The sequence below is a fragment of the Spea bombifrons genome, chromosome 2 (genome assembly GCF_027358695.1).
Source record: "Spea bombifrons isolate aSpeBom1 chromosome 2, aSpeBom1.2.pri, whole genome shotgun sequence".
Classification (NCBI taxonomy): domain Eukaryota; kingdom Metazoa; phylum Chordata; class Amphibia; order Anura; family Pelobatidae; genus Spea; species Spea bombifrons.
In genome coordinates, this window is record NC_071088.1 from 109,492,078 (window position 1) to 109,513,788 (window position 21,711).

The following is a 21,711-nucleotide window of genomic DNA, read 5'->3' on the forward strand; positions in this document are numbered from 1 at the left end:
CACAGAGAGGATGTTTGGCAAATAGCTGGGGAGGATTCTGCAGACCCCCCCCCTGTATATTTGAAAGAGGGACATTCTGAAAACTTTTTTGTATTTTAGTAGATGCTTTTATTTATTTTTTTTGAGGACAAGTAGGGACTGGCTGCAAATGCATTTTTTTTGGAAGCCTGAGGAACACTCCCTCTGATCTATGGAGCCCTGCTCTTCTAATCCTAGCATGAACTGGACAGCCTCTTCTACTTATCCTTCAGTCAATGTTTCTAGCAATGCCCACATTGACACTTCAAGGATTCAATGACCAAACATGTATTTGGGCATTCAAACAGTGCAGGTGTAACAAAGAGTCATTTTGGCACCTTTTTAATGGATATATTATTGCTTTGCATGATGTTAATTGGCTCAGGCAGCCTTTGTAAGGGTGGAAGAGGAGAAGATTATGAATTCATTGGAGCAGGTCCCTTTCTGTTAACCCAAATTGTGCGCTGATACAGTACTTGGTATCCTGTCTGCTCGTTGTACAGTGTTGTGATTTTATTATAGCTTTTTAAATCGCTAAAAGCTATAGATCTTGGCCTGCCTGACCTTTTTGAAAGCTAACAATCTTTGATACCATTTAGAATAATTAACAATCATAATCTATTAGTATTAGTTTTCATTCAAATTTCAATATGCTAAAAGCCATTGCATTTTAAATTTTACGTAACTAGAGGGAGTGGTTTAATTTTGTATGCATCTTTGGTCATCATATCCTTTTCCGTGTGACTTTAGCACCGTTTTTGTCACTGCGTAATAACAGATCTTTAATTAGATTACTAACAGTCGTCCATTTAGGTTAGCATTGCTACAGATCCACAAACAAACATGCTAACACCCGGTCACAGCTGTTATTAAATAAAATAGATCTTTCCTAACATATCACTCTGAAGCCATGGTAGCTTTTCTACTTCTCTATAATCCGTTTCATTTCTTTAATATAATGATTACTATGGTTTATTTAATTCTGTTATACCCATGTTTTCACTCTCCCATTTGATGCCTGACTTGTTTGGACTCATCCTTAGTCTTCATATTTTGTATTTATTAACCTTTGGTACCCCCAAGCTGGTCACTACCTAAAGCCTTGTCTGATTTTTTTTTTTTTTTTTAAGGTATTCTATGTAGAGCTGAAACAACGAATCGATAAAATCGATAATAATCGATAACGGAAATCATCGATAACGATTTCCGTTATCGATTAATCGAGTGATCAATTCGTTGTTGGAGCACTCGGCTCCTTTTACTTACCTCCGCGAGCGTTCCCCGCTTCTGCTACACGCTCTGCAGTCTCCGCCTTCTTTTAGCTACGTGACGGATGTGACGCGTTCCGGAGGTAAGTATTCTTCATGTCTATGTGCACAGATCGCACAGAGCCACTCGCACAGAGCGAATCGCTCTGTGCGAATGGAGCCACTCGCACAGAGCGGTTCGCTCTGTGCGAGTGGCTCCACTCGCACAGAGCGGTTCGCTCTGTGCGAGTGGCTCCACTCGCACAGAGCGGTTCGCTCTGTGCGAGTGGCTCCATTCGCACAGAGCGGTTCGCTCTGTGCGAGTGGCTCCATTCGCACAGAGCGGTTCGCTCTGTGCGAGTGGCTCCATTCGCACAGAGCGGTTCGCTCTGTGCGAGTGGCTCCATTCGCACAGAGCGGTTCGTGAGTGTGGGTGCAGGGCAGAGTGGGGGTGGGGGTGCAGGGCAGAGTGGGGGTGGGGGGTGCAGGGCAGGAGACTGGGTGCAGGGCAGAGTGGGGGTGGGGATGCAGGGTGTGAGTGTGGGTGCAGAGCAGAGTGGGAGACTGGGTGCAGGGCAGAGTGGGTGCAGGGCAGAGTGTGAGTGTGGGGGCAGGGCAGAATGTGGGGGCAGGGCTGGGTGCAGGGCAGAGTTAGAGACTGGGTGCAGGGGCACAGTGCAAAGTGCTGGGTGCAAAGTGCCAGTGCTGGGTGCAAAGTGCCAGGGCTGGGTGCAAAGTGCTGGGTGCAAAGTGCCAGGGCTGGGTGCAAAGTGCTGGTGCAAAGTGCTGAATGCTGGGTGCAAAGTGCTGGATGCAAAGTGCCAGGGCTGGGGCAAAGTGCTGGGTGCAAAGTGCTGGGTGCAAAGTGCTGGGTGCAAAGTGCTGGGTGCAAAGTGCAAAGTGCTGGGGCAAAGTTTCTTGAACAGTAATAGTCCACCTCTTTTCAGAATGTTTGGGGTTATTTTGTTTCATAAATATTGTGTTTGGGTTCTTGTACTTTGAAAATATTGTTTTTTATTACATCATAACAAAATAAGAATGTTAATGTAAATTTTAAGTTGTTTTTTAACATCCAGTTCATTAAATTCTTTTAAATAAACAAAAAATTTGCATATTGTTTTTTTTTATCCGATTAATCGATTAATCGAAAAAATAATCGGCCGATTAATCGATTATTAAAATAATCGTTAGTTGCAGCCCTAATTCTATGTATAGACATCAATATATATGGCGAAATGACCTAAGGAGACCTTTTTGTGCTTACAGGATGTTTTTGGAACATGTTCTTTGCTAGATATGTATTCGGCTGCTTTATTACTGGGCTACTTGGCTGGACACATCCCCCAGACTAAATGTTACCAATCTGGGTCTACTAAACATTCTATAGGTTTATGCACATTCTATAAAGTTCTAACTACACGCACATTCATTGCTCAGTTTATTTAGTGTATCTAAGAGACGGACCACGTCAGATTAAAACAGTATGTGTTTAAGGCTGGAGGCTTTCCCAGCTACGGCCATCAGTATTGTGCATACAAGTTTGTAGAAGCTATTTTGCCTTTTTTGATCCTTCAAACTTTTCTTGTGTGTTTTTTAATTTAAGGTGGTCTTTACGTGAATGCAACATAGAATCATTTGTTGGTTGAGAAGCATAACCAACAAAACCTTAAAGGTACACTCCAGCCGTTATATGCCCTTTGGTAACATATGATAACTGCGTGGTCATGTTACCTTTGAATTTGCTCATCCCATTTATTTGCCTTGCAAAATATGCATTGCATCTAAAATGTGCATGTGCCACAAGAGTGCTCCAGTGCTGGTGTGTGCCAGAATTCGAGGGGGATCTAATGTGGCCCCATTACATAAAGTGAAACCATTTGAGTGAAGTGTGAAACAAAAAAACACATGTTAAAGAACAAGGTTTAGTCCTCCACCATCTTTGGCGGGGCACTAAACTATCTCTTTAATGGTGGGGATAAGGGATGTTCTGCTTTAATTGCGCTCCAATAAGCGGTTTGACTTTCTGCGGCTACACCCTAGGTTTAGCCATGTTGGGCATTTTTTTCCCCCGAACACATTTTTACATGTGTAAGGCCAAAGACTGGATTATGGAGGATGTATAAACCTTATTAAGTAATTTTCATGTGTACATCTAACATGCTGCAGGGTAGCACTATGGGTGGTGGTCAACACTATTTTAAGAAATCTACCCCTCAGTTGTTTCTGAATGAAGAATTTGATTCTGGTACATAATGAACCAGGTACTGCTCTCATGAAGGTGTGGTGCTCCTGTTTTCTTTTTTCCCCACAAGCTGAAACAAGTTCATTATGTCTCATCAGTGTTACAATGGGTAGCTGAGAAATTGAACTCTGCCTTCACTTTTGGGTCCTAATGCTTAACAAGCATTTTTTTTATAGCTTTCTGTGTTTGCTTTATATTAAAGGCTCGAAACGTTGGATGCGTGAGATCAGCCGTGACGGCAAAATTACATGTGAAATTTATCCAACTGGTTTCAAATGTGGAAAAGTGAACGGTCACAATTCAGTGTCCATGATTGTTGGGTTATTTTAAAGTGTTGTAACAAATGTTCTTAAATGGACCGTGTGAGTCTGGCATAAGGCCATGCCTTATAAGAAGGCGCACATGCTTCCGATGGCAGTATCTTCCTGGATAGCTTGTGGTTTTTTTTTTTTTTTTTTAATGCATTGATAACTAACATTATATGATATATGAGCAACTTTGTTCCCATTGTCTGATATCAGCTGGATTGCAGTAAGCAATGAAGGGCTCAGTTTATAGTTACATTCTTTAATAAGAACCATTTAATTATCATTGGGCTTCGGGAGCAGAATGTGGACTGGGTGATTCTGCCTGGGGACACATGGCCGAGGTGCGAGGAAATGAGCTCTGACATGTTTGTGATCACACCATGTAGCAGAGCCCAGAGGCTCGGGGAAGGTCTGGACAGTGGCTAGTGATTTACGGCTTCTTCGTCTTCTGTTCAGGATTCTTCCCGCTGGAAGTTACATAACCCATAGAAGCCAGATGCGTAACTTTTGGCCTATAGAAGGTTTTTTTTTTATTAAAAAGTGAGAATGTTAGATTTTATATGGTTAATAAAGTAATAATTTCCTAGCTGAAATCATGCAAATTACATGCAGTAAGTCGCATAACCCTACAGTCTTACAAGTGTCTATTTCTAGCTTGTGGTATGGTTAATCTAAACTACGTAAATTCCCCCAACATTTGCGTGGGAACATTTTTTTTTTTTTTTTTTTAATTTTAACTTCCACTTTTAAACAGACGAAGAGTATCACCACAGACGTGTTAATGAATTGTCTTTGATTAAGACAAACTTTTCATTTTTCGGACAACAAATTTAGTTTCCTGCCCCCTCTGATGAAATTTGTCCCCGTCTCCTTTCCCGCAGCTCTACTTCTTCTATTTCCTCTTCTTCTTTCTTTGTCAGCGTGTCCCTGGTATCGGCTCAATTAACAAGATGCAGATATTGTTGGCTGAGAATGTAGGAAGACACTGAGACTGTGTGCGAGAATGAAAATTCAATCAAAAATGTTTTTGTTTCTTTGGGGTCCCTCTTGGTTTTTTGATGGAGAAAAGCGTTTGGATGGTCTCTGCAAATGCAGGGTTGTGCAAATGATTGTGATTTCTCATCTTAGTCATTGTTGGTCTACTGTGGAATAGACTATTCTACCATAATTAACAGATTAGTGGAAATAAAAGCACCTACTGTGTAAAGAACAAAACTACCTAAATATACTAAATATAGTTTTAATTCTTTTTAGATCTTTCTTATTACTAGCTTCACCCTAAAATCCTAAAATAAATTTTCAAATTTTTTTTTTTTAACCAACTAGATTTTGCATAATGTTTTCAGACAGCTGCATAATCGCCATCTGTATGTGCTATAACTGACCTCACACAATTTCTGCTAGACAATCTCTCTGATTCCTTATCTTACTGCCTAAGGGAAACAAAAGAATGACTCAGACTTAATCACTCAGCCAGACACTGACTAATGAAAGTCTATGGAGGGACAGACTTCATTACCATTGCCATAAAGCATCACTTCACATGACAGACGACAATGGCATATCAAGTAGGTTTATTGGAACAAAACCAGATGAAATCAGCGTTTTGTCAGTGGCAACCAACATTATTGTATGCAGCACAGTATTTTATTCTCACAGACAAAATATTTTTTCATTGAGACTACCCCTTTAAGTATGTGGGGAAAGTCATTGGTCGTAGAAATTTTTTTTTGCTTAAGTGAATTATAACTTTTCTTGTATCCTGTAAAGTTAACTGTCTTCTTCTACCGCTTCTAAACCGTTTCACCCCACAAGACTTACATAAAGGAATGTTTGTTTTACAATAGGTGAATCCTTGTATGGGGTTTCATCATCTGTTCCACAAGTCTGTTTAAAATAAAATGGTGCTAGATTTATTCAACCACCCATAACTGTTAATAGCAGCCTTTTGGGCCACGTGTCAGAGCTCGTAATTAGTCCTTCCCCATGCTTTTTTGAGAATTTTGAGCTGAAAATAAACTGTGTGTGTAATTATATATATATATATATATATATATATATATATATATATATATATATATATATATATATATATATATATATATATATGTGTGTGTGTATATTTATATCAGGTGAGAGAAGAGTATGTGATTTTTACATGAGGCCCTCACATCTGTTTGTTGCATCAAACTGTAAAGGACAAGTTTGCAAAAAAGATATATATATGGAAAATTAAGTTTCTTCTTTATTATGTGTGTGTGTATGTATATAATTTATAAATATGATGTACGTCTTGGTATGTGGGCCTACCCACAATCATTTGCTCATCACCTACCAGTAGTTCAAGTTATTCTGTGTGCTGTAAGTTTACTTTTGCAGACATAATAGCAGAGCAGCTAGTGCAATGTATAGATCAAATTGTGTACCCTAAAAGGTTCGCTAACTACTGCATGCCAAAGATAGAGTTTACTTGTTGTGGGTGTTTATTAATAAACTGCATTACTTGCTTTAATTTATTTGGATCATAGTGAAAAAGAATCCTACACCTCATGTGTCAAAATTGTAATATCCCTTTAACGCCAGTATAAACCAGGAGTGCCTGGGAAAAAAAAACTATAACGGAAATGGCAAATGTATTGCTTGACCCCGATCTCTCTCGTTATGCATCATGTTTACCTGTGATGATTCATTCTAGGTATGAAGCTGTGTAGAATTTAGGGCTGCAACTAACGATTATTTTAATAATCGATTAGTTGGCCGATTATTTTTTCGATTAATCGATTAATCGGATAAAAAAAACAATATGCAAATTTTTCGTTTATTTAAAATAATTTTAAGAACTAGATGTTAAAAACAACTTGCATTGTGCCCCCACCCCTTTGCACTGTGCCCCCACCCCCACTCTGCCCTGCATCCCCACCCCCACTCTGCCCTGCACCCAGTCTCACACCCTGCCCTGCCCCCCCCACCCCCACTCTGCCCTGCACCCAGTCTCACACCCTGCAATGCCCCCCACCCCCACTCTGCTCTGCACCCAGTCTCTTGTTCCACTTCAAACTTGATAGTAGACGCGCGTCACCTCCGTCGTCACGTAGCATGAAGAAGGCGGAGACTGCAGAGCGTGGAGCAGAACCGGGGAACGCAGGCGGAGGTAAGTAAAAGGAGCCTAGTGCTCCAACGACGAATCGATCACTCGATTCATCGATAACGGAAATCGTCGACAACGATTTCCGTTATCGATTTTATCGATTCGTTGTTTCAGCTCTAGTAGAATTGAAACTATAATGAGGAAACCAAGTTCGTGGCTTTATCTTAGTAGAGGTCCGCACGGACTCAGCGTTCTTATTACACTTATTGGGTTGGTTAATGCTTTAATTGTCTGAACACAGATTTTCAAATCAGCAAGAGACGGCTTCAAATTATAATTTTGTATTGCAGCATAGAGCGGCCTGGCAGTGCTGTACGGAAATTATTGCTACAGAATTAGTTGAGTCTCTTGCTGATCATAGTTGGTAGTTATTTCTATGCGTATATCAGCAATTTAAACCTATAACAAACTTTTCTAGTTTAGCAATGATGCATTACCTAAAACAATATTTGTACAAGCCGTTCCGAATTGCTTGTAGAGCAGTATATATGTAGAGATCTATTTAAGCCACTTGTGTGTGTAGTATTACATTGTTAAATGTGCTGTTTTATTATGTTTCTGTAAGTCAAATTATGTTATATACTACGGTACGTCCCGTCTACCCATCGTGCGCGCTAGATAAAACAATAAATAATCATTATATTGATGTGCAAGACCGTTGGCAAATCCATGCCACATTTCTATTATGTCTTATGTAGTATAGGAATATAGTTTGAAGAGCAATCATATATCTGTAGAGGCCGATGAAATGGTTCAATCACTGTGATCATTTTGTTTGTTGCCATGGCGATAAGACCACTTATCAGTTTGAGCCAGTATGCATATTTCTTTATAAACAACCCCAGTTCTCTTGCTGAAAAACAAAATGTGCCTGTTTTTGAAAGATAACCAAGCTCTTGTCATGTTTGAATCTAGTAGGTTATAAAGGCGGCAATGAAGAAAGGCAGTACGCGCTTTTGTCTTTTAGCCCCCCAAGCACAGTGTGTTTTGTTTTAAATGCAGCAGCTTCTCCTGAAGCTGGGTATTGAACTGATTATCTCGAACATGTGGGTGGGAGGAAAGGGGAGAGAATTCAGCTGAATAAACCCCTCGGACAGTGACCTGCATGTGCACATCACAGCAAGATGCAATCACCTTCTTTTCTCATTTGCCCTAAGGAAAAGGAGTGTTTGAACACACCAATAATGCATCTTCTGCGTGTCTTAACAGAGCAGACTTCCCCATTGAGTAAACCTTTTCCAGGTTTAACCCCTTGACAAACTATGGCCCTGTACACCTACCTTAGCAGTCGGCATTCAAGGCTAAAAACACATTTTGAATTGGCAATCCATTGAAAATATCCTAAAATCAGCTTTTGTGTATATACTTTGCATTCAAAACACAATAGCAGAACCTTTATCAGACAATATTTTAATTGAAGAAAGTAATTCATTACACAGAAGCAGTTGACCGTAAATCAAAACTAAAGTGCCAACTCTATAAAGGTTGTTTAACACACTGAGCAGAGGAGAAATGAGTAATGGGTTACACACTTCTGGCTCTCAGTGGGTTAAATACATTCATAAACGCAGTCATGTGGAATCCTTTCTTACACGATGAATAAAATTATACAGTGTTCATATAAAGCATATGCAAAGTAAAATACTATTTTTTGTATTCAGTAATATACCAAGTTATCATGCCTTCTGTAAGAAGGATACGTGGAATGTGTTTAACTCCGTTAGTCGCAGAGGTGGCTGGCAGCATTCTTTGCGAAGTCTTGCGGACCCCTCCGGCAATAAGGGAGTTAACAGACACATGTTTTCTAAGCAGCACTCACGCACATATGAATGCTAAAAAAATAAACCTTCGGATTGGTGCGTATCGAAAGTGAAGAAAAGACGAGCATTTCATGCATGTACACAGCGTTTTGGTCTTAAGCAAATTGAAATATCCCATAATAACACTGGGCTTCAGTTATATAGCTGCGCTATTGTGATGCACAGACTGTTCATTTTCAGATAGGACTCCATATCCAGTAATGGATATCCAGTTTACTCTTAAAGTAAAAACACAATTAAGGCAGTACTGCTGAACCCAAGTGGGGAGAATTTAACTCTCCAAAGCCTGTCCCGAATAGATTTTTTTTTTTTACACCAAGTATAATAGTGCCCCCTCCTGATCCTCTGTTTTATTTGATTTTACAATTACTTTAAAACAATCACACCTCTTAACAAAGAGTACTGTGCCTTTTCCTCTCGATACAATTGTGCAATTGTTTCCTTTGTCATTCGAAAGAGATAACAACCTTTGTTTTTTAGTTTAAGATGGCCTGGCCCAGCCAGTATTACCCTAGGACACACAGGCAAATGTTATCATGAAAATACATTTCATAGGGATCACATGTTTAAGGAAGACCATACCGTCCAACTGTTTGAGTGCCGGGGGAGTGGGGGTGGGGAGTGAAGTAGATTACACTTTCCTGTGTTACTCAAAGGGTTAAGCCATATGAGTGCCAGAGAGGCCATCAGACACATGTTTCCTTTCTACCACACAAAGGAGGGGGTGCAAGATCCTGGACAAACCACAGCAGCACCAGGACATCATTTTCTAACATGACTTCAATCCAGCAAGGAACCGATAACATTTTAGCCACCGGTACCTTGTTGTATTTATAAAGATGTTCAGGGTTGTCTTAATAGTATAATGTGCAAGGAACTTTAGTATAACGTTTACCTTTAAACGTGTTTCCCAGCGTGTCAACAAACTTTTTCACCTCCTTTCCCTATAAATTACTGGCTCTCCTAAGCAGTAGTGAAGAACATAAAAAAAATCACATTTTAACCCTCCCCCCCTTTTATAAAAGTTTGTGCCTAAAAAGAAAACCCAAGCAGTCCACACATCATATTGTAGATTCATTTTCAAATATTTTAGCTTTCAGTGTCTGTAAGTTATGCTGAATAAAATTGTCTGAAGGAATGGTTTCTGAGAACCGTGAGTCTTTCCTGTTGGGCCGGTTTCTCTTTTTGATGGAATTCTGAATAGTCTCCGATGTGAAATAATAAACTATTGGGTCAAAGCAACAGTTTGAGACCGCAAGGCATAAAGTGATGGGGTACATCGTTCTGACTGCCGTTTTAACCGAACAATTGCTAAAAGATTGGGTCCTCATCAAAGAATATAGCACCAAATTGACGTTATATGGAATAAAGCAGAAACAAAAGATCGCCAGGTGAACAATGATCATCTTCAACACCTTGGTTTTGTTCAGTTTGCTTCTGCTTAAGGTCACCGGTTTTTTCAAAGTCTTCAAAACCATAGTTGAACAGAAAACATTGAGTATTAGGGGGATGAAGAATCCAACAATTTCAATGAAAATCACAATTTTGGACAAGTAGGTTTTCCAGGTGTCTTCAGAGAAGTTCTCAAAGCAGGTCTCTGTGTTATTGATTTTATTGTTCGTGTTGGTTGAGCGGAAAAAGCTGGCCGGCGCACTCCCTGTTATCACAGTCAGCCATACCACCAAACACACTATTTTTGCATTTTTCTTCGTTCTGATAGTTTTTGACCGAAATGGATATACAATGGCCAGAAATCGATCCACGCTAATGCAAGTCAAAAACAGGATGCTGCCGTACATGTTTGTGTAGAAAAGGGTGACCGATATCTTGCACAATATATCTCCAAAGGGCCACTGTCTGGCAGCAAAGTAGAAAATCCTAAACGGCAACGTAAACACAAACAGGAGGTCGGAAATGGCCAGATTGATCATGTAAGTTGTTGTTTCGTTCCGCACCTTCAAGGTGCAAATGAAAATGTACATAGCAACGCAATTTGATATTAGTCCAAGGACAAACACCATGCTAAATATACACCCATACAGGGTGTATTTAAAGTTGTCGTCCACTGAACAGTCTGTGCTGTTTTCGCTTACCATCATAATAGCAGTCCTGGATTGTAGGAGAGAGTTTCTCCCCTCCTTGGTGCTTTACTTGATGCCCAGCTTGTAATCAGAAATCCTTTGGAGAATGCATGTGGCTCTCCGCAGCCTTTCAATAACCCCACCCTGTAGTTCAGAGGTGTGCAAAAGAGTAACGCTATTTCCAATCCAGCCTCTGTGCATCACTTTGAAGTGACCCCTTTCATCCTTTTCTTAGCCAGAAGCTTTTTTCAGCGTGTTCGTAGATACGTGGCTTCAAACTTTTAGTCCCATGTAGGCTTTTGCTTCTGTATCGTCTTCAGACTCTTGTATCTCGCTGTGAAGTGGTCACCGTTGTATATTAATCCAAGCTGCTAGAGAAGCAGCAGAACCATGTGAATCAGTCCTTCCTTCTGAGGAACAAGCAGCGCAAATCCGAAAGAGACGCTTTCTCAGTCTATGGAGAGTGCGACAAGTTTAACAGCCAGATACTCCTGGTCGGTGCACACAGCTTCTTTACAGCAAAGCCTCTGCTGAAGTGTATAAAAGCCTCAAGGAGTGTAAAGCCTTGCGTTGCTTGTGTGCTCTCGATCTCTCTCTCTCTCTCTCTCTCTCTCTCTCTCGCTTGAGACGGCTCCCTCTGAATTATTGATCCTTCTGGTGTGGAGAGCAGAGCCCGTTTCTCTGAAAGCTCACACCAAAAAATGTACTTCAGCCATACAGGAAGAGGTTGGCCTTAAACAAAAGAACAGACTCAGCCCAGTCTGCTCGCTGAGCCTCCAATCTGATAACGTCTGCAGGGAATATACCTGAGAAGTTTGCTAATGCACCAGCCCTGTCCCTGTTGGAAGCTCAATTAACTCTTTGGGACAAAGAGCAAGCTGCATTGTATTTGACCATTGTTATGTAATGCGTTCATCCCTGCGCTCCCACCTTTATATCTTTCTTAATATCAGAAATCCATTATGAAAGTTACCTCTCTAGGCTACTGTGTATAAATTGAGTATGTGTATTTTGGAATGTTAACCAACATTTTGAGACGGTCATAGCATCTAACAAATAAGAAACGTTCCTGCTTTTTGACTACTGTTGCAATCATGTACAGTCCAAAAGGATTCTTTTATTTCATCTGGAAAACTCCTGAGGGAAAAAAAAAAAAAAAAAAAAAAGAAAGAAGCTGATGAATATCCATCTTCACTTATTAAACGTGCCACAATATCTTTGTTATTTTGGCGCCGTGTCTTTGTATCCTTTCCCTGGGATGGACACTATTTTTTTTTTTCTTTAATTAGTGCGTCCATTCATTGTGGTTTAGAAACGTACTTTAAAACTTCAGGCATGTTTGGACATTACGCAATATCATGACCATGACAGACATGTTTAGTTTGTCAGACAGTATAAACATGGCTTAAAGTGGACTATACCTGCCTTTGTAAACCAATACTAACATCAAGGACTTCACTGCTTGCCTTTGCCGTGACATGTTTTTTTTTTTTGTTTTGTTTTTTTTGCATTTTCCCTTTTGTGGAACTGAGTTAAAAACACACTTAAGCCATCGTATGCACTTTAATGCATATGATAGCTGTGTCCTCTTTAATGCCCCCCACCCCAAAGGATGGAGAAATACATTGGACTTCACTCATACATTTGCGCCCATTCACCTCCCCCATGTCTCCTACTTGCCAGTGGGGGTGTTTGATGTTCCACACTCGCCCCCATCCAGCTTCAGCACTGGCTCATGCCCCAAGCAGTCTATCGAAACAACCCCCCCACCAAACCCATGCGCAAGAGGCACTCCTATTGATTTCAACGGTAGCGCTTATCTGGTAGTGATTGATATTTTGCACCGGTTTTGATTGCTTGAAGTAGTCACACAACGGGCAGGGTGATCCACTGCAGTGCCTCCCCGTGCAGGTAAAGAATGTTTATTACGGCCTTTGTGCAGGGCTATGGTATATGATGGCGCTATACAAGACAAAAACTTAAAGTATGTTATGCATTCTTTGATGAAGCTGCATTGCACTTTAAACAGTTAAACATTCAAATTATCAGTTTATATATGTAAAGGGACAGATGCAGCTGTATAGCAGATGGCTGTTCTTGCGTGTGCTTTTCGTACAGGTGCACCAAAGCCCAGTGACCGGCATGCTTTATGAATGTCTTGGCTACCCAGACATCGGAACATTTTTTTCATTGATGCAGGCTTAGGAACGAGGGCTTTAAATATGTGAACCTATATTCTGTTTGGAACAGTTAAAGGTGCTGTTCCATTTAGAAGAGAACCTTAATTGCATTGGGGCATGAGCCAGTGCTGAAGCTGGATGGGGGTGAGTTAACCAGATAAATATAAATCTCCTTTAATTCGGCATTTATCACACGAAAACATTGCAGAAACATTTAAGAAGCTCTTTCAGTTTCTGTGGCACCAACCCATGGTCTGCTTTTTTGTCATATAGTTGAATGAGACAAAAATTATACTTGTTTAATATTTTGTTTCTAGGAAGAGTCTGAACACTTAAGTCCTACAAATGATGTCTCTAATGGCTTATTTAGTTAAAGCGGAGAAGGAGGCCTTTAAGATCTTTGATCACGTATACTGTAATCATGTTCCATTATAGACATTGCAAAACTGTTAACACGGGTGTTTGTCATTATCTTAATTGTGTCTGAATATTATATAGTATTAATTCTGTGGCGCATACAATGATTCGTAAGGAATTTCAAGGCGAAGTTCCCTAACGTTAATATATATATTGTGGAAAAACACTGCTATATGTTATCTAATGCTTCTGGAGAGTGTTGAGCATTCCATAATATACCATTATTCCTTCGCCTGTCCTGCTGAGAATTATTTTCTGTGTTTTTTTTCTTCTTCAATAAGATGTTGTAAGATGTACTTTCATCCATACATACAGCTAATTAGATCAGTAGATCTTAAAATACACACCCCGCTGCATTTACAGCCAGAATTACAATGATTCAGTATATGTTTGGATGTCTAATGGTTTCTTTCTCCCCATGACTCATGGTGGAGAAAGCTTTAGCTTGTGATGTCATATGTATAATCCCCTTACATGATTCTTCCTCGTCTTGATGCATATGGTTAGTTATTGACTTTTGTATCCATTGTCATCACTGGAGAAATGCCTACTGCTTCACCACATATGATCAGCCACATATCACAGTATTTCTTATTCATTAATTTCAGTTACATATAGGCTAGGAGCTCTGTTTTACATCCAGGGTAGCACATTTGGAGATTTGTGGGTTAAGGAATGGACACATTGTATGGTTTCACCTCTTTCAAACTCTGTAAGAAAAATGATTTGAGAAAACTAAAGTTTCTTAACTAGAGAAGTGGAAAACTGAAATTAAATGCTTAGAATATTCGGAAAGCTCACAGTTCATATATCTTGGAGTTTTCCTGCATGTAAATGAAATGCACAAAGCCCATTCACAATATTTTAATTAAAAATGGACATGTTGGGACTGAGAAAAAGCTAAATAATGTTGATGGCAAGTTCCCTTAAGCTTGTCTTTTCTTGGTCTGACCCAGAACAGCGACCCGGTGCCCCCGCCACTTACATCTTTAGTCGCTGTCCCCTATGCTGAGTCCTGTGATAGCGCTCCGTGGTGAATATGATCCACTCATGAAGCAGGACCTCCACCCCAGGCCCAAATACGTCACTCAGTGTGCATTTCACTCGGCAAGGTGATGCTTCCATCCGGTAAAATAACCTTAAACTTAACTGTAATGGAAGTCGGATAGCAGGTTGTGCGGTTTTACAAGGAGAGATAAGGTGTTGTAGCCTTTTGCCAAATGATAACTGTCTTTATCAGGTACTTGGTGTGAATGCTAAAGGCAATTTTTTTTTAGCCTTCTATATGCAAAGGGTTAATTTATAAAAGTAATTAGGAAACGTGATGAGCCGTGGTAATCAGTGATTCAGCTGTCTCTCTATAGGGAATTTCCTATGGGCTTTACTTATTTTGACTTTTTCCTGTGACAGCTGCAACTAATTGTGATATGAATGTAAACTGCTAGTCTATAATTTAGCGCTGTTGCTATAAACAAGAGACGGCAAACAAGTTTCCTGCTTTACTAAGAATCATGTTCTGCATTCTTAGCTCTTTGGCTTTTTTTTTTTTTATTGTGAAGGGAAAGAACACTTACTTATGGGTCTGGTACTGAGTGGGACTAGCAGAGATTACGCTGACTGTTTCGCCCATACTCCCACACATAGTCTTCATAGTAATCATCCGATCTGCCGGTGAGAGAAAACAGCCTGTAGTCGAAGGTGTGGACTGCGTGTTCCAACACTCTCAGCCAGGGCTTTCGAGCCAAAGAAAACATGGGTCATTGCCCAATACAGAAGCTGCTTCTCGTCTCTTAGGGAAAAGTGCCATCACATCTTTTTACAATCATCCTTTACTTTTAACGGCGCAGAGGGGTTTCTTTCAAAATAGCGGCAGTTTTTAGATTAGGGTTTTTAACTACTGTATACTTGCTTTGTTATCTTTTGGAACTGTCATCGTTCCCGGTCGTCTGCTTGATAAACTTTTGAGGCTTTCTCTATCTCGACAGAAAGCTTTAGGCTGTATGCCGGGGGAGGTGGGAGATTATGGATAGACTACTTTACTAGCATTAGGAGATAGATATTGGGGATACTTGGTGTGAAAATGGTTTTCTTGGTTTGATTTGAATGGGGTCAGAGCACACAAATGGCATTTTCCTCCCACTTTCACTTCCATATGAGTTTTTGGATTTTTTTTTCCCCAGCATCGCCCAAACAAACTCACACACTTCCTTAACATTTTAACTTCACAGCTAACATGAGTCGAGCTATACTTTTTAATTATTATCTTAAGATGACCCCAAAGCTGATAAAAGATTAAGTTTAAAAATATAAAAACATTAGAAAGTTAAATACTTTTTATTTTCCATGGCAACAGCCTAGCAGTGCGTGCTTTTCTAATGCTTCAATAAACTATGTATTTGAAATAGTTTTTATATAACGTTACAGAGAATTTGACCTTCTGGGCACGTGTTAGAAACGCTGGGAGTGCAACACCGTATCACGCAACAGAATTGTTCAGTTTATAATATCTACGTGCCACTGAGTGACTTGTAGCAAACAATTGATGAATTCAAGGTAGTTTTGGGAGATCAGTCAAGTTTCAGTAACTCGAATCAAAACAAGAAAAGAGAGATGTATACTTTATAGGGGAAATTATACAAACTTATTTGAATGTGCAGATATAAATGTTTAATTGAAGGCATCTTGAGTAGGTAACCGAAGATAAGTTTACATAGTGGATTTGGAATGTGTACATGGTTTTCCTTCAAGAAGAGTTACCATAGTGTCCAGAATGTCCATGCCAACACCTAGGGAAATAACATGGGTGCCGAATGTAGATTATATGTGTTTTACTTTATTGAAAGGGTGGTAGATGAATGGAATGGCCTTTCGACATAAGTGGTAGAGGTTAATACACTGAGGGAATTGAAACATGCATGGGATAGGCATCAGTCTTCCTTGAATCTAAGGACAGATTTAGATCTTTCGTCGTGACAAATGGCAGCCTAGATGGGCCCAAATGGTTATCTGCTGTTACATTTTGTGTTTCCAATGAGTGGTTAGCATCTGCCTGGGCCCTTTTCTACCTTTACCTGTATTGGCTGCAACTGATTCATTCAGGAAATGTTACCTGTTTTAACCAGGAGGAATATTTCCGTCATCAAGCCCCAGATCTTGTAGAAGCTTAGCCACACCTTTGGTGTAACAAGCTGTATAAATAACGTGTCCAGATAACAGCTTGATACTGCCTTGATTATGAGGGCCATTCAGGGTTTGAGCAAATACCACAAAGTACAGCTTTATTTAAAAGTGAAGGTCTGCTGTTCTCTTGTTTAAAAATAGCCGTTTTTCGCCATGGCGTGTTTAACGATATTGAAAGCACCGTCCCGACTTTGTCAGGATGCAGCCCTGTAATTTGGAGTAGTTTGCTCTGTGAGAAGTGTCTCAAAAGGCATGTTATATTTTGTACGTGAAGTGGAAATGTTTTAAATTGGAAAGCAACAGACATACGCTGTGCTAAAGTAAGGAAACCACTGCTACCCACAAAACCTGGGTCTTCTGCGGTCTGCTTAAATGCGATCTCTTCTCGAGAACACACGTCCACTTTAAACAGAATTTCTATTTCCAGAGCAAACCGGTTTATTTTCAGATTTTTTCCAGCCTGTCCCTTTTAATAATTCAAAGCCAAATATTTTGTCCGGTTTTTACAGCAGTATGTGTTCAATGCATAATGAGGTGTTATATAAAAAGATTACCAGAAGAGGTCAAAAGTCTGCCCTTTTATCAAAGTAATGAAAACATATATAGAAATACAGAGAGGACGCCCCACCAAGAGGTGTATGTATGTATAGGTGTGTGCATATATATCTATATCTCATACACATAGTGGGTGATAAGGGGGGGGTGTACACCCTTTTCTCTTTAAAACTGAACAGCGTAGCGCACAAGCATTACTTTCAAGCCTAAATCGTATGCAAAACACTAAATGCTTGGCTAATCTTTAGTAGACTTGTGCATTTTTCCATTTTCTGTTTTTGTTAAATGACGGTTACTTGCAATAAGGAAGCACAACTGTGAAAATTATCATTTCCAGGAAGCATACACAATAAAGCTTTCTGATAATTCTAATGGTATCATTCTCAGTCGCTGCTAATTGGTAGTTCATGATGTGCGGATATTTACATATCACTGGTCCTATTTGGATTTTAAAGCTTTAGAACCCGCTTTGCGGGCGTTTATATCAAAACCAGTGTTTTGGAAGGATGTTATTGTGATACTTGAAAAACCAGTGTGATCACATGATGAATTCACATTCTGGTTGTCAATAGGCACTATATAAGCAAATGGATTAGAATGAATGTACAATTTGCATTACACTAGGCAATTGCCATGGCAACCCGTTAACATAACAAAAATAGTATAAACAACATAGCTACATTCTTGACTTTTCATATGCATATAACACTAGATAAGTATTGGTGGTGGGTTGGTAGAAATTACCTTTTTTTTTTTTTTTTTTTTTCTTTCAGTTCAGCCATCTTATCTTAAATGCTGAACCGCTATAGAATTGCGTTTTCTCTCCATTTTTCAAGTGCTAGCTTTTTTTCGGAAGCATAACCTTTAGCTTTACCGCTCATGTACATCACACGTCTACAATGTTCTACATTTCTGAAACCATGACCAAAAAAATGTTTGTGTTTTTTTTTTAGCGCTTAAAGCGTTTATTTTTTTTAAGGACGTTTCAGCAACATCTTATTTAAATTGTACACGGTGGCGTATGTTGATGCATAATAAATAAAAGTTGGTAATGTGTACAGATACAGCAGAAAATGTTTGGATTTTTTTTTTGTTATGCTTGGTAAAATCTCTCATCCGCAATTAATCAATGAATTGCTTGCAACATATATATATATCGCTCTCATGTTTTTCCTGCATATGCGTGCAGCATTTCCTGCTTATTTACTTAACTAAGTGAATAGAATGCATGTTGCGTTTGAGCCATGGCAAAATCTACATAAAAGTAGCATGGCGGGGGCTACCTTTATTTAAAGGTTTTTTTAGGTGTTAGATCCTGCAGAAGGGACGCTACTATTCATTCGCAATACGCATTCATGTTGACGGAGGGCTATCATCTTTTTTTTTTTTCTTTGCCTTGGTTTCAATTTCCACGCCAGCTATCATCATGGTGGCTTGGATTCACCTCTTGGTTTGAATGCTGCAATACATAAGAAGAAACAGTCAATTTATGGAATTGAATGTATTTTCTATTCAAATGAACTTTTGTTTAACTTTTTTCCAAGCCTATGTCAAACATATCGGGTTGATATAAAGCAGAGCTTTTCGTTTTTTTACGGCCCTTAGCATGCCTGGGTTAAGCCATTACACCATTCCTATTCCAGGTTGCGTCTTACTAGCATATGAAGTATCTGCAGCCCATCCAAGGAAAATATGGGCAATATTTACATTTGTTGTATTCAGAGATTACGCAAATGCATACGTTCAGGTCTACTGTGGATTTTTTATTATGTACTTTTAATCAAGTATTGCTGTGATGTGCAGATGATCTGTGTACATTGCTCTCCAACTTACTGGCAGCTGTATTTTCTTCTTAAATGTATTTAATTGAATTCCATCCAATTTTAATATTTCAGTGCTTAAAATGCTAAATCCAGCTGCCACAATAATACTCTGGTACCCATGTGCTAAGACAGTAGAATATTTCCTGATGGACCACATTCATTTCTTGGGCACATAGACTTATTCTTTCCATCATGGAGAAAAAAAAAAACGGTAAAGGGTTTTTATAACATGTAACATAAATACACCACAAAATTAGAGGAATTGTCTAGTCCCTGAGGTTCTATATTTTTTTTTTATGCATATTGTGATCCATTTTGCATAAACTCTATTTGTCAACATCCTCAATGCAGGCTATGGGAACACATCAGGTAGTAAAAGGAACATGGCAGGGCAGAAAAGGTAGTTCTAGAAAGATTCTCTCAGAACCCAGGCTGGAATCTGGAAGAAGACTGGTATGACTGAAGAACTGATATCAGGTAGTGTAGTCAACGAGCAGGAGTATAGTCAAAGCAAGGGTCAATCTGATACCAGAGATGAAGTACCAAAAAGCAGGCACAGGTAAGAGGTCAAGCTGGCCCAAGGTCCACAATGGGAGGGCAGTTAGCCCCGTTCGTATATAAGATTCTCATACATGATCAGTAGCAACCCTATTGAAGTCACAAAAGTGTACACCAATCACATTTCTGAAAGAAAAGCATCAGTGTTACAATGGAATATGTGTGTTTGACTTTCAATAGCAGTTCAGCTCCTATAGACTAAAATCATACATTCAGTAGATGGAGCCGGGAGAGGAATTAAAATGATAAAATGGTCTTATTTTGTAACTCAAGTAATCCTTTAGTGATTAAGCCTCATTGAGTATTTGTTATTTTGGTGCTAATTTAGCATGTGCTCGTACTTAAGTATATGCTCTATCGGTCGTCTCAGCGTGTGCTCTACCTCCACGTTCATGAAAATAATACAGTGGAAAATTAAAAGATAAATGCATGAGGATTGAGATGTCATAGCAAGTGAAGACAACACAGAATAAACATAATGGGAAGCATGAACAAACTCCTCATGTGTTTGCGTTTATTCATATCTTTAAATCTGGTATAACCCACGTATCTGTCAGATGCCTTAATCAGATTACAGAGTCAATGTGCTCTGTCATTTGTAACACATTCATCAAATACAGAAACCGTGCATCTTTTTTTGAACTAGATGTGTCTAAGCATGCAAGTTATGTGTTTTGTTACTCAGTGGGTGGTAGGTAAATGGAATCACCTTCGATCAGAAGTGGTAAAGTGGTTAATACGGTTAACCTGAATCTATGACAAGGATGAAATGGGTGATATAGTTCAAATCTGCCATCAAATTATATGTTTCTCTTTGTAGCAATCTTTTCTACCCCTCTAAAAACATCTGAATCCACCCATTCCTCACAGAAGAAACAATCACAATACTAATCCACTCCCTTGTGACATCCCGCCTGGATTATTGCAATTCCTACTAACTGGTCTCCCCCTCTCCCGCCTTTCACCGCTCCAATCCATCCTCAACACTGCAGCTAGACTAATCTTTGACTGTCACCATTCCTCATCTGCCGATTATATCTGCCAGTTGCTCCATTTGCTCCTCATACAATTAAGAATCAAATTCAAACTCCTGACCCTGGCCTAGAGGGCCTTTAATAACTCTGCACCTCCTTATATCTCTACTCTCCTTTCCAATACACCCCTAACCCTACCCTCTTCGTTCCTCTCATGACCTTTGTCTCTCTTCTACCATCATCTCTTCCCACCCCCGCATCCAGGATTTTACCCGTCCTGCACCCCTTCTTTGCAATTCCCTTCCCTGTTCTGTCAGATTTTTCCCCACGTGTGAAAATTTCAAATGCTCTTGAAAATCCACCTTTTTGAGAATCGTACAACCTTTCCTCATAACACTCTCTAAGCCATCTGAACACAAAACAACCTCGACAGCTCATCCGGACTCGACCAATTCATGCTCATCCAAGCAGTCCTATGCTACTGTTACTAGATTGTAAGCTCCCAAGACCAGGGTCCTCTTCTGCTTTTGTACCAGTTTGTTATTGTTTGTGATTTTACATTGAAAGTTTTATCAATGTTATTGACCATTTCATATATTGCTACTTTTCATGTTTTATTGTTTAAACCCACTGTTCCTTGGTTGGAATAGTGCTACAAAATCTGTTGGCACTATTTATAATACAGATTCAATTAGGGAATCAAATGTCCATGTAACAAAAAATACACAGGATTACGCATTAAGGGAAGCGCCATCTCAAGAGGTTTAGTAGCCAAGTAAATAGCAGGTAAACTCCACCTATATCTCCCGTTTCCCTGCTAATGAAGGTAATGCTCAAGTACACCCAGTCCTGCAGGCAAAGGGTAGAGTCTTTTTATTGCAAAGCATCATTCACAATAGTTTCCATTCTACGTCTTGGTCTGCATTTCTTGATCTGGGTTTGTCTAATTCAACAGTAACCTTCCAAATATCCAGAAAGAAGCTTAAAACATGACTTAACATATCCCCAGTCAACCTGCGTTCTATTTATTTCTTTGTTGGAGGGAGGCCATAGGAAAAAAAATCCCTTATTGTCATTGTAGTGTATTACATGTATATTCTGGTTTACAGATATAAATATATAAAATCTGGAATGCCCTACCCTGTTCTGTCAGACTGTCC

General features: G+C 39.5%; 2 protein-coding genes across 2 annotated transcripts in view; one reads left to right on the forward strand and one right to left on the reverse strand.

Annotated features, from left to right (window-relative positions):
* Positions 1–21,711, forward strand: part of RB1 (RB transcriptional corepressor 1) — an 89,735-nt gene that overhangs the window by 43,665 nt on the left and 24,359 nt on the right. The gene's annotated exons all lie outside the window — the stretch shown is intronic.
* Positions 9,798–11,435, reverse strand: LPAR6 (lysophosphatidic acid receptor 6). The gene has a single exon (XM_053455540.1). The coding sequence runs from the start codon at positions 10,880–10,882 to the stop codon at positions 9,845–9,847; it is 1,038 nt and encodes a 345-aa protein (XP_053311515.1). The 5' UTR covers positions 10,883–11,435; the 3' UTR covers positions 9,798–9,844.